This window comes from Chelon labrosus, assembly GCF_963514085.1.
Source record: "Chelon labrosus genome assembly, chromosome: 14".
In the NCBI taxonomy this organism is placed as follows: Eukaryota; Metazoa; Chordata; class Actinopteri; order Mugiliformes; family Mugilidae; genus Chelon; species Chelon labrosus.
Window position 1 is genome coordinate 27,400,439 of NC_140347.1, and position 14,333 is coordinate 27,414,771.

At 42.6% G+C, this 14,333-nt stretch overlaps 1 protein-coding gene across 2 annotated transcripts in view; it reads right to left on the reverse strand.

Annotated features, from left to right (window-relative positions):
* Positions 1 to 14,333, reverse strand: part of nbas (NBAS subunit of NRZ tethering complex) — a 172,049-nt gene that overhangs the window by 128,638 nt on the left and 29,078 nt on the right. For both annotated transcript variants that reach the window (XM_084560840.1, XM_084560841.1), the window contains exons 19-23: positions 10,466 to 10,544; positions 8,357 to 8,461; positions 7,855 to 7,991; positions 2,124 to 2,210; positions 868 to 1,021 (exon numbers count right to left, since the gene is read on the reverse strand). In XM_084560840.1, the coding sequence (XP_084416966.1) occupies positions 868 to 1,021; positions 2,124 to 2,210; positions 7,855 to 7,991; positions 8,357 to 8,461; positions 10,466 to 10,544 (562 nt within the window). The remainder of the gene's footprint in view (positions 1 to 867; positions 1,022 to 2,123; positions 2,211 to 7,854; positions 7,992 to 8,356; positions 8,462 to 10,465; positions 10,545 to 14,333) is intronic.

Below are 14,333 nucleotides of genomic sequence, written 5' to 3' on the forward strand. Positions count from 1 at the left end.
CAATGTTTTTTTTCTCTCTCTCTTAAACTACTAAGTTGATAATACCCTTGTCTAGATGCACTCTTTTATGTGATGTTTTGTCAGTATTTCTCCAAGTTCACAGAAGTTTCCAATAACACAGCTGACAGGTTCTGCGTCCTGGATGTCAGCTACTGGTCATGTGATCTAACCTGAGGTACTGTTAACACATCTCTCTTTACTGGCATGCCACTAAAAGTTTAGATGAGCAGTTTAGTTTAGTTTAAGATAATGAACTGTTGGATCGGATTGTACTACCACATCCGATGCCAGTATCAGACCACTTCCGAGTATCAGACTGGCGCATCCCTAGCAAAAAGCCAACACTTGAAGACGGTCTCTGATGAAAGGCATATTGTTTAAACACTGTGTGGACGTGACGTTCACATTGTTAGAGACAGCAGCACAGCAAAGAGCATGTGAAGGTGACCAGGAGCATGCTGATGCCTACAGCCCCATCCATATATAAAGAGGTCTGCCACAGCACCCGTCGCTTTGTAACTGACAGTTGGCAGCTAGTGGAGGTTCCAGGCACAGGTTGCCTAGGTAACTGTTTTATATTTTACCCCCAAATGTTGTCAAGACTCGTGTATGAACAGAAGTGGCTCTTCTGTGTCACCACTGCTCTCTATTTGAAAAGAAGACGCTGTCAAATGTCGCTGCAATGCCACCTGGCTTCACCTGCTGCTTCAAGACCGCAGTCAGAATTTAGAAGCAGGAACCACAGTCACGGACGGTGTCTTTCTGTCTTTGTGGCATATGTCAATCAACTGTATCAGTTGCACCCATCGGTTGTCGCCTCAAAGTTGACATTGGTTCAAAGGTGGACCCCTTTCAGAGCAATCGTACCTGTCTGGAGCAGGAGTCGATAGCTTGGGCTCTGCTCTGGTACCAATCTGTAAGGAGCTCAATGGACGGTGTGTCCGTCCGGAATCTCAGCAGCTCTGGATCCTCCTCGTACAGGAAACTGTCATCGTCATAAAAGTTCTGGTCCAGAATCGCTCTGGGACAGGCATGGAGGAATTGAGAGTTTAGCTTACATGTGCAAGTTTGTGCATTCATTTTTAGAGAATCAAAGCCTTATCCCTTTGCTATAAGCCTCCGTTTTTGTTACCAAACACATCGGTGAGGCACGTGGCTGCACTGGGTAACACGTTCCTTTATTACAGTGAAAATTGGTATTTAATTCTAAGTTGATCTCACATACACCATCCTGATAGTCACAAAGGCACATTAGACACAGCAGAAAACGGTCAGAGAAAAAACACTTTTTATTACACCCACGATGCTGTGCTGCCTTATGGAATTACTTAGTCTTTTCTTAATGAGAGTAAGAAATCAGTAGACGGTTTTTAAATTCTTAAGATTGAGGGGGAAGAGATGTTTGAATACTGATGCTTAAAGACAGTTAAACACACTGCTGGCTTCATTCTTTTCATTGGTTTTGATGAGAATAACAAAAATGAGGAATAAATTGTAATATGTAAGAAGAACCAGGAGCAGAAAGAGAGATAAGTAGAGGAACATAAACAAAAGAAAATAGGAACAATGAGCAAATAGCATGGAGATGCATTGGGGGAAAAAAAAAAAAAACTAAACAAAAAACAAGGTCCTAAACCTTGCTGGAATCACTGCAGCTCCAATCCCATTATCACAATTTCACCCTGTAATTCCTGGCCAAGTACAACACACTATCCGAATGATATTATGTCTCTACAACAAAGAGCAATAAAAAATATATAAATAAATAAACAAAAAAAGAGAGCTTGCTTAATAAAATTGTAAATGAAGCCGGCCTCCGAACAGAAGCAGGCAAATGGCACAAATTGGCAGAGCAACAAGATGTGGTATTAGTTTGTTATGGCTCTGTTTAACATTTGGGTAATAGGATGTCATGTTTTGTTTCACGTAATGATGCCAGCACAAGCATCTGGCCTGTACCGAGCATGAATGTTAACAATTCCACAAACTGAGAGGCTTTGTTGTGGGTTGAGTTTATTGGGATATATTAAGTCAATACTGCCGAACCGTTGGGTGTAATGAAGCTTTATGTACAGTGCTATAATGCAGTGTGGTTATAGTAAAAAGGGATGCTAACTGTTTACCTGCACTCCTCTGCCTCACACCAGTCCATCTCTCTGTGCCTCTGCTCATCCCACGGAATCAACACCAGCTCACCTCTGTCGTCGAGACTACGGAGGAAAAGGAAATAAAAAGGAGAAAGACAAAGAAGACAGAAGGAAAGAGACAGAGAGGTCAACAAACAAGAACAAATATTAGAACAAAACCGATATCTCTAAAACAGCACTGAATCAACCAAGACACATCTACCCACCTGCCTAGAATTGTACCTAATGGTGGGCCGTACATTTTCCACCTGGGCCTTCAATGACCTCCAACCTTATTCAAAACACCTCTTAATACGAACGTTATGACACAGGACGTTGCATCATAGACGGGTATCTCATAAAGCGACATGAATGTCTAAACTAAAGCAAGAAACTCACTTAGAACAACAAAAAATATACATTAAAGGTTCACCAGAACTTAAGAAACAATTTATTATTTGAGTTCTCCTCGGAGTCAGTCAACCAAGAGTAGCGCTCATAGTCGCTGTCCTGAAAGTCTTCCCCGGCTGGGTCAGCCTAGCTAGCTCCAAGATTAGACATCCTTTTCTCACAATATCCAGCTTTTCCTTCAAAGTCCGCCGTGAAAACGACTTTCTAAGAAGATCTGCAACCAAATCAACAGCCTCTCCTCCTTCCACCAATGTGAGTTCAAAACACAGCTATCAAAACGTTAAAGGGCCGATTTGGTTGTGCAGCGCACAACAGATGTACACGGACCACTGGCTTGGCTTAAACAGAGCAGCTCTCTGACCCTCCAATCAGAGGACATGAAAACTCAAGACAATAAACAAGTCAAAGAACTTCTAAACAGAGTCTGAGCCGTGCCACGGCTGTAAATAGTGAGGATTTTTATTTTCCAAAACGGCACGCCTGGTACTAAGCTTCACTTCCTACTGGTCTCCTTGACTGTGACAGGTCTGAGGAAGATAAATAGGGAACACACAAGAAAAGAAACCAGAGTGAAGAATGACTCTGTAACCTCGCGTGTCAGCGCTGACAAGACTCAGACACTTAGACACACACCCAAAAGTATGCGAATGCCTGCGCCACTGAGACACCAGGGTGAGCAGACACTGTTTTATCTAGGATTAATGCATTTATTTATTTATTTTTTCCGTTATCTATTTGTCTGCGGACACAAAAATATGTACTGCGGCTGTAAAACTCAAGGAGATAGCACAAGCAACAAATCATCTACGGCTTTGGTGCAGTTAAAGGCCGAGTGCAGGCGCTGCAGCAGCTTTTTTTTATTTTTTTTAGCACGGACGTAAATTCCATCCAATCACAAAAAAAAAACCATAAGAAGCAAATGTGATTTATGCCAACGTGCAGAAATACATATTTTTTTTTTTTATCTATACCCAAGCACAGGTTCATCCATTAAGATTGCAATTTTAAAAGTCGGCTCACAGAGATCGAGAAGTCTTACGTAAAGTGGTTTTACCATCATCTCCTAACTACCTGGCCCTCTTTCCTCATTAAAGACAGCCAAGTTAGAGAGCAGAGTAAATATTGCTGTGAGTGCTCACATATCGACGGGAGGAATGAATTATTCCACGCCCGCACCCCCGGTCTGCTTCAGAGAGGCAGGGAACCGAGAGAGAAACGGAGATGCATGGCAAACCTGAAGCTGCCGTTTTAACTTCATTTTTGGTCTCCACTGGGTAGGTCCATTCAAGCTGCAGGGCCAAGTTTTCAACAAAATACGACTATTTTTCTGCACACTTTTACGAGTCTCAAGGTCCCCTCGCAGCCCTGATCAATATTACAGGAGAATATTTCCCCCCCCTTCCACTGAAGCAAGACTTCGGTATATATTGTGAGAGAGCGCCAAACAGATGGCTTGAGCTGGTTCCGTCTGCTGCAGTGTGGGAGCGAGCGCTGTTGGAGCAGCAGTTGGTGCTCACAAGCTGGGGAAAATAGGAAACTGCCCCACAGCGGCAGAGCCATGATGGATGCTCACTGCAGAGCCACAGCCGCCTGACCTCCATACAAACTCACATGGCTAATAAAAGGGAGCAGTGCTGGAGTGTGTGTGTGTGTGTGTGTGTGTGTGTGTGTGTGTGTGTGTGTGTGTGTGTGTGTGTGTGTGTGTGTGTGTGTGTGTGTGTGTGTAGGTGGAAACCATAAGAACAGTTCTTTCTATACAGTCTGTTTTTTTAAGCTCATGGGTCACTTTTAGACAACTTTGCCAGTATATACATGGGTTTCCCTTTCCTTAATAGGAGCACAGAGAATAGGTGAATGGTGGACGAGGGAGGAGGCAACTAGAATTCTAATTACATTAAAGGAAACAACTAGCCTAGAATCTAGACTGCCCCTAGCGGCAGCAAATTACATTTGCTTCCAGGGTCAGTCTAGTTACTCTCCGTTGACTTGAGATTTCGAAAAATCCAAGATGTACCGGACCAATCACGAGTCGGTGGGCGGGCTTAACATGATGACGACTGACCTGCGAGAGAACTATGGCTGTCTCCTTGTTGAGCTTTACCGTCTTCTTCCAGGACGAAGGCAGAAGCATCAAACGAGGTGAAAATCATTATAAATCGGGTCATGTCGAGAGCTGTAGTTATACGAAGGGAGTTTTGGTCGGTTCTGTACGCGCCAGCATGCGGATAAGTGGTAAGCGACTTGGACTTGTAGTTCGTTTAATTACGTATTTTCCATAGCGTTTTAGTGAACTATCTTGCGACAAACTGTGACATTCTTGACATGTAAAATCATTTTTTATTCTGAAAAACAACATATGTATAATCCAAGGCACAAGTCGATCGGGACCAGAAAATAATTTATCTTTCGCCATAGACTGCCGTTCATATTTTTTCGAAAGATAGGTCCCATGGAGGCAATCGGAAGGGGCGGGACTTCGGCTCTCTATAAGTTCCGTGAATTACGCGTGAATTCCCCATCCTGCTAGAACTACCAGAGCGATGGCTGCTGCTAGCGAACAACTTTCTTTCGAATCGGCTTTGGCCGCCACTCTGAAAGACTTGAAGTTAAGCTTTTCTCTGAGAAAGGAACTCTCTTTTCCGTCGCTCTGACTACGTCACCTTCTTCGTTGCTCTGATTGGTTGTAGCGCTATCCTATTGCGTGGAGAGGGAGTTTGAAAAACAACCGTTTATCCCACCCCTCCGGTTGAGCCCTGTCTATGGAGAGTGCCCAGACCCTACTTTTAATGTGGGTCTGGCTCGTCAGGCTAGGAAACAACTAGACTTGTTTGACAATACACAGCTGACTCACAGTTGTATGCTTCCATCAAGTCAAGTTGCTGGTCATTGTATTGTTACAATTTCCCAATCAGTACCCGGATCCAAGCCTTTTCAAAGTGAGCCAATCCCGATCTCTTGTATTTGTTTCACGTATACCATAAACCAAATGTTCAAGTTAAGCTATACACCACAGAACTATTCATACAGATATTTAAATTTAAAACCATCCTGCTCTGTTTTATTTTAAACATACAAGCTAACAAACATTTAGTTTCTTTGCTGTTAGTTGTTTTGAACATACATAAAAAATCTTTAAAGAATGGCTTGGAAGTGGAGTATTTCTTTACTCAATAGATTGCAGAGCTATTCAAATGTCAAGCATATAGGCCTACATTAGATTGAAGAAAGGTCAAGACTCCGCTGTACTTGTAGAAACTTTTACTACATTAGATTAACGCTTAAACGAATCAGCAGGGGAAGAATATATATCGGATCTGGACTCCAATTGGACCATACTCACGTTATTATTAATATTACGTTTCAGATATTTGTCTGAATATTTGATTAATTAGCATTTGAGCTGCTTAGTCAAGGCTTGTGTTAAGGCCTAATCGGTTGATCCTTGAGTCTAAGTCTGTGCCAGTATTCCAGCAATATCTGGAGGACCGATGTGACGTCACGGTGACATTTGGTATCAATTTATCCCTGTCAAAGCGGACTTTCGATTGAACAAATTCAATCAAGCGGTTCCAGAAATATCCATTTCACAAGAATGGGACGGACGTACAACCTGAAAACAGAGCACCTCGGGCCATCGGCATAAAAAAAGGCACATTGGTTGACTGGCTGCACTCATCAGTAAATCCAGTCTGTCACCTCTATTAGTGAACCATAAAAGGGGGGAGAAATGATTCCTTCCCCTCCGAAACAGTCCTCCATCATCTCCTTCTCATATATCTTCCATCCCTTCAGCAATCGTCCAATCCCTAAGTGAATGAATCAACTGATTCATTTAGATTGCATATTGTACATAGACACACTATATAGGTATACATTTATTCGTAACAAGTAACAAGTAAGCACGTCTGGTTTCATTATACTGATGTATACATATACATGTCTGTAATGTCAGATTTAGCTTATATATATTTGCATGAAGTAATTCGGGCTGTGTGAAGGTGAAAACAAGAAGATGTGATAATGACCTTGAGGTGCACGCTCCAACAAAGCTGTAATTCCAGTTTTCCGTATAGGAATGTGTGACTTTTGTATTCCAGCAAGGTGTAACTGCAGACTCTCAGACATCAGTGTCCCTGTGGTGATGCATGCATTTTTGCAACACCGTTTCTATATTCAAAATCTGTATTGCTGCAGCGATTCCTGGAAAGAAGCACTCACCTACACTGGCTGAGGCTCATCACTTGCAAGTATTAGACTTTTATTGTTATTAAAAAAAAAAAAATGTATTTCTTAAGCTTGGTTTATACTCCCGCGATGGATTGATGCGTACTCTATAGCCTACGGATGTGGCCTCAGTATTTAAACTTGTGTGCAGTGAGCCAGCATCATTCTGTAAATGGAAATTGGAGGAAAGACGCCTGAGTAGATGGTGCATAGGCAGAAGTAGCAAGTCTGTGCTTGCCTGACCACAGAGTGTGAATGAGAAAATGCATTTCTGACCACCACAGTTGTGGTCATCTGCGTCACCGCGGCCTGTAGTTATAAATGAGGCAAAAGCGCGTCAGGATGAGGTGCGCGTTAGCTGGAAGTGCACATTTGGCTACAGCCACGCTTACACCATAAATCTAGTCTAATGTCGGAGCAAAGACAATAACTTCTACTTTTTTGCAGGATATAAATTAGCAGGTAAAATGCAAGAAGATTGAGAATGCTATCATAAATAAGAATTAAGCAGTAGTTCAGTCTAATAGGCGGTTTAGGCTTCTGCGTCAATTTGGCAGCGTAGCTATGGCAACAGTGCAGAGCATATGCAGACCTTGCGCAGACCCCAAAGCGGTAGTCTGAGGTGCACCTCCCCAGCGTCTATGCCCCACAGTACCCTAATGAGCCTTAAGGAGGCACAAGGTAGAACATCTGATCCTGTCCTATAACAAGCAATGTTTAATAAGTAGTTTAAAATGTACATTCAACCTCTCTATTCACTCTATGGTCGATGCTATCCAGCCCCTGTAAGCAATCCCCATCACCTGTCTCTGAGTCTCAGCAAAACTAATCACAGAGACTAGCCACCTGGAACAGCCATCATGCTGACTACATTAGAGATCTACATTCAGACCAACACCCATTCTAAACATTTTCTGCTCTTACCCGTCTTAACAGAGACAATATAATTGAACCGCAATCCCTCAGTTTGCCCCTTTTGTCGCAAAACACTGTTCACTTTTCTTTACAAGACACTGTAAAATGATACAACACATCTGCTTGCCTCATTTCAAGTTCTTATTTTTACACTTTAGTGTCTTTGTGTGTGTCTTACCAGGCCTCCGGCAGCAAGATGGTGTACTCGTGTGGAGAGGTGGTTTCTGGGAAGTTGTAAAGGATAGCTAGCCGGTGCTGGAGGAGTTCTGCTCCGTGGTACGTGAACAGGATGTCAAGGGCTTGCACGTTGCTCTCCTGCAGGCCAACAAACACCTTAACAACTATTGTTCAATTGATTTTAAATTCCAGAGGCACAAATAGGAACACAAAAGACCCCTTGTGTGATCATATTATCTAACAAAATGACAGGCTGACAACACGACCTTGGTCATTTGACACAAAGCATTGCATTGTGAGACATGCAGTTAAAAACAGGCGGGAATTTGAAATCTAAAAAAAACAAAGTCACTTTTTTAGTTATACCATGACCTGGATATTGAAAATGGAGTATATAATTATATGCATATTACAAAGGAAAAGGAAATGGATGCATCTGACATGAACATATACAACGAGATAATTAGCAAGAGACTTTGCAGGAAGTGAGAGGCTGATGTTACCCTGGCGTAGTTTCGTGCTGACAAAACAATATTTTGGCTTCGGAACTTCTTGAAGAACTCCGCATCATATTTCTGCTCTGCTGCATGAGGGCCGCCAAGTATCTCCTGGAACATATCAAGCAAGAGAGAGACGGAAGTGAGAATGACGGAATACAACTGCAGTTCATGAAGAGAAAATTGTGAAGCAGACAGTTATCTTTGCAGAATAAATGTTGTGAGAAGGTAGAAGTTCAAACTAAAGATGTGAGAGGAGATGTGACTGCAAATTAATGGCCTAGAGCGAAGTCAGCAGAGATGCTATTTAACTTTCTAGCTGTCACGTCCTTTTAGTTAGAACCATCTGAGGAAGCTCCGAGTGTATGTGTGCGTGCGTGTGAGCATATGTCGGGAAGGAACATTTGTTGTCCTGGCCTTTGGCTAGAGGGATTTATGTGTATATGTGGGTATGAAATCACTGTAGCATCTTCTATGCCAGGCTGTGTATGTGTGTGTCTTTGAGCTGAGGAGCGTGTGAGGCTGTGTGTGTCTGATGGATGGCCTTTGAATGGGCCGTATGCAGACAGAGCCAGCCCAAGTCGGGATGATAAAAACCCTAATATCATATTCATAGACAGCCAGAGAAAATGGATTGGGGCAAGAGGAACCTGACGAGTACTGCAGTTACCATGACAATGTCCGAATAGAAAGAGAGACGTCATTCCCTCTGAGTTGAATATCTAGCAGGGCAAAATCTCATCTGTCCTTTCAAGCACAGGGAGAAAGCAAGGCCCTTTTCATCTGTGATTTATTGCCAATGAAAACGGCTGCGCATGTTAACATTACTCACTGTAAATCGGAAATCCGGAGTTTTAAGTAGTTGCAAATGTCAAAGTTCCACTTTAAGCATGTATCTATCTATGCTGCATCGAAGTGCATATATTAGTAGTTTAGTGCAACCGTATTTCAGGGTAGATTTACCTCTCAACTAGGTAGAACATTCATATCTCTAACCACTTTTCAATATTTTTAAGGAGATTAGTGGGGTTAAGAAAGACTATCAATAGATGGCAGATGGGATATGAAAGGAGAATGCATTAGTTTGCCATGGGGAAAACAACTAAGCATTAAAGAACGTTCAACAAAAACATTAAAGTGTCTTAGATAAACAATTACACACAAATATGAGATGCATTATGTTATCACGGTTAATAGTAATTAATAGTACTCTGAATGCGTCTTCTTTTCCTCTGAAGTTTCACAGAAGCAGGCCCAAATCTCAGGAGTTTAATTTTCAAAATGAGACGTGACTGGAAAACATCCATTCAGACTCCACAGAGTCTGCAGTCTCCAAGCGGGAACAACACAGTATTAGCGGTTGTTTTCAGTAATGATGACAAAGAACCACTGTGTTTTTTTTTTTCTTTTTAAATTCTCGTTTGGATTTGGAACAAGGAGGATATGCATGATTTTCCTCATTTGAGCTTCATTACATGTAATTACAGTGCAGTTGAGGCCAGACACTTCAAATCAATCAATCACTTTGTTTTTGGCTAAACTGATTACTGAATACAATGCTCTTACTGTTTTATAATTACAAATGGAATCTTTGGACACTCGCTCAGCCATTTGAAAATATCACCCTTGGCTCTAAGGGGCAGTGATGAGAATTTTTAACAGTGCATTAGGGATTGATCAATATCTAAATATGTCTTCAGGTTGTACAGTAATTCTGTCCAGCATTTCCAAGGGCTGAGTGAGTGTTGTTACTCTGCCAGCCTCTGGTGTGTGACCTAATCAAACAATCAGTGATAAAGTTGGCAGCCCTTGCTCCCGTTCACTGCTGGTTTCCTTGTCTACACCTTCAATACCTTCACCACAACTACACTGAAATCATTATTTTGGTGGATATCTGAAATAATAATGCCTTAATTTAGTATTTCTAAGCAGTAGTTAACTATCTGGCTGCGAAAGGTCTCACAATACCAACCATTTTCAACCAGTAGCCAGCCTTTGGTCAAACATTTTAAAATGTTACCTCTATCAATACCAGTATATACCAATATACCTATACTAATATCTCTGAGTGAGTGTTGTAGTTTGCATTTGGACAGAATCAGTGTGTGTTGTTACCTCATATGTTGCCAGCCGGTCCAGGTAGGAGAGCAGTTTCAGTCGGCTTCGACACAGTTCCTTCTGCTCCAGGGTCAGCCTAAATGTGCACATACATACATACATACACGCAAATCAGCGGCACGCCGCCACAAGCACGTAAACACAATTAAAACAAGCCCTTCAATCAAAAAACCTGACCTTGTCCACTGAAATGAACCGCGGACAAATCAAGTGACAAGCTGGGCCCGTACACTCTGCTAACACACACTCCAGCTTTAAATTAACTGTAAATTGACCCTACACGGCAAACCCACGGGGACCTATATATTAATGCCTGGGACTGGTGACTACAATACCACACAGTGCCCTCTAAACCTAATCATTTTCTAAGGGCAACAAATCAGCGCCTTATGACCACAAGAACCATTCAGGTGTTATGTATAGGATGCTAGCTGTCAATGAGGTGAGTGATTGTCCTGTGGGAATCAAATCCATTTTCAATGTCATTTAATCACGACCATAAATACACCGGGTGACCAGAAACACCAAGGCACTAGGCTATATAGCATCTACCAACAATTCAATCACTCAAGGTACGCCCCAAGAGAAAGAAACCACACAGCTGAAAACTGCTGCGAGCGGTCAGGTACGCCCCCTCAGTTCACACATGGTGTCAAATATGGTATTTTTCACCACATGCTCGCAAACCCTCCAAGCCCACTCCACAAGAAAGCAGCCCGACCAGGTGAAGCGGTGTCTGGACCCCCTTTAAAACTTGCCCCGGATCAACTGCGGTGTGACCACAAGGGATCTGACCTCTCTGCTGCTGTCTTAATCCCTAATCCCTCATTACAGAGCGCCCTATCAGGCCTTATCGGGGCTCCACTACACAGACTCGCAGAGATTAACACTGGCTCAACACACACTCTCTGGCACATCAAAGAGTGCCGGCTTAGTACTCGTACTGGTGGTAATTATTGCCTTGCTCTGCTCCTTCAGGAAGGAGGCGAGGGGCAAGGGAGGGCAGGAGACGAAACATTAGAAGCTATTTTACCCATCTGTTGTCCGTTTGAGGTTTGAATGGTGGCTAAATCCTCTTCATTTACTCCAAGGCTGTTTATTAAATTAAATATAGAAACTGTAAGTGTACTCAGTTATGCTAGCCAGGACGTAATATATTCCACATAAGATACAGAGGATCCTCTTGAGTGTTCCTTGGTCGCCACCAGCTTCACATTTTTTGCCGACATGAAGTGGGCAACTACCAAGTTGAACTAATCTCAATTTAGAGGCGAGGCAACAGAGGTGAAGACCAACTGGAGCGACAGCTGATGTAATGTAAAGGGTTTTGCTAGACTTGACCAGGGCCTTTCTGTGTGGAGTTTGCATGTTCTCCCTGTGTCTGCGTGGGTTCTCTCCAGGTACTCCAGCTTCCTCCCACCTTCCAAAAACATGGTCATTAGGTTAACTGGTGAGTGTGAACGGTTGTCTGTCTCTCTGTGTTAGCCCCGCGATAGACTGGAGACCTGTCCAGGGTGTACCCCGCCTCACGCCTGATGACAGCTGGGATAGGCTCCAGCCCCCCTCGAAGTGGTTACAGAAGATGAATGAATGAATGAATGAATGTTTGGCCTGGTAACTAACACAGCTGCAGTCATAAGTGTAGATACTTTTTTTAATATTAAAATGTATGTTTGACCAAAATGTATTAATTTCATGAACTACGCTGATGCATCGAACACTGTAGCCGGTTAATCAGTGACACCGAGCAAATTGTACTGTTTCCTCAGTACAATTCACTGAGCGTGGTAGCGTGGTATTGTGCTATCTGCCACCAACGCGGCTTAAACGTGGCTGAATCTTCAATTGAGGTCCACATCTCTTGCGTCTAAACTTCTAATCTTAATGCTGTGTTCCACTGAGGTGCAGCATAAACACTGTACACATACAAATGGGCGAGCTGGCGGTACACCGAAAAGGGCAGCAGAGAGCAGGTGCCTTTGAAAGGGGTTATATTTGTTTCCTGAACTGTTCTTACAAGGAACGGTGGCTCAAGGGGAAACGTGGTTAAGAAAGGGAGGTGTAGAATGGGGAAAAAAAAAGAAAGAAAAGCAAAACACATCTGAATGGAGATTGAGCAATTACGGTGTAATGTGCACAACTACAACTGTGTTTCCTAATGTTGCAAATGGTTACAGATGCTAATGTAAAAACATAAAACACACACCCCCACATACACACCCACACCCACACACACACACACACACACACACATATAGCTCCAATGCTTGAGCAAATGAGAAAATTAGACTTCTGACTGACGCCTGAATCTGATCAGATAAGGGCATAAACACCCTGCAGCAGACCGCACACTCATGTTCACACTCTCTCCATCTCTGTCTCTCTCTCACACACACACACACACACACACGCACAAACACAAACACACTACAACTGCAGTATTGTCCATTTTGTTGTCGAATGCGGAAAGTCAGAGCAGTCGTTATAACAGCCCGCAGCAGCGTCTGAATTATACTTATTATCATACAAACAGGCTGATGAGAAAGAGGCTAAATAATTAAAACGTCTGCTTGTAGGAAAAAAAAAAAAAGCAGAGTTAAAACAACACTGAGCAGGTGCATGACAGGGAAGAAAAAAAGCAATAATAAAGCTCTGTGGAAAGTTGTATTTCAGGATAGCTGAACGCGACAGCTAGTAAAAACAGTTCATCATTTTAGTGGGGCTTTAAACTGAACCTGAGAATGCCGAGAGGGAAATAAACAAATATTAATATCTTATAAAGGACAGCAAAAAGAGACTGAGCAAGTTTGGCTCTGATTATAGAAAAGGCGATTAATTCCTAGACAGAGCCGTCACTCACTAGCTTTAAAGAATCACTTCTGAAGACACTTTGTGTATTTTTCAACCCTGAAGTTGAGAATAATCGCATTTTATTTCATTATGCAGACTTGCGATTGGGGAAAAAAAAAAAGACTCGGCTGATCTAGTCTTTGAAGAGCACACACACGCACCCAACCACAAAACATGTGGCGGGATGAAAGATGCACTCTGTGTGACAGTCGGTAGTTAAAGACAGTCCTTATCTACACACAAGAGCATCACACTCGCACACACACACACACACAGTGAGAGCGCGCATACGCTCTCAGAGCAGCCGTGATCGATACCAAGCCATTCCTGTAATGGTGGTGTAGTTAAAAAGAAATTAAGAGAATTATTATCTGTCTCAGGCCTCTGCCGCAGGCCTCAAGGCAACATGGTTCGATCCATTAGCGAGGGCACCCAAACGCATGCACGCACACACACAGGCACACTCATTTTGGGGGCACGTGTGTACGCTGCCCAACTCAAAGACAGATAAAGGAGAAAAATAGACATATTTAAAGAAGTTAATTCAGTAAGGATTTAATGCTAATGGTTTTTTTAATGTCTGTAAATTATCGATTTTTCACCCCTTCTTATATCCTTTGCTTATCCTCCATCTTCACTTTATCTACAATGGACTACCGGCCTGCAATAAAGATCAACAGTTTTATTACACAATGAGCAGCACCGAAGGAAAATCAAAGGGGCAGAGGGACAAACAACTAAACGGCAAACTCAAGGGCAACTATTGCAGAGTGGAGGCTCACTAGTTACAAGAACAAAAGAGGCAGCAAAACCTAGGTGCTGAAAAAAAAAAAAAAAAAACCTGTATGCACAACGCTTACTTGCAAAAACAGAGTTTGAATGTGCATTTTAAATGTGCATCGCTCACGCCACTGTATGCATATTTCCTGGTGTTTACATTTAGTCTTTTTAACAGATGTGTGTAATGTGCATGAACTCACAGAAGGCTTACGGCTGTTTCATGATGCATGGGCAT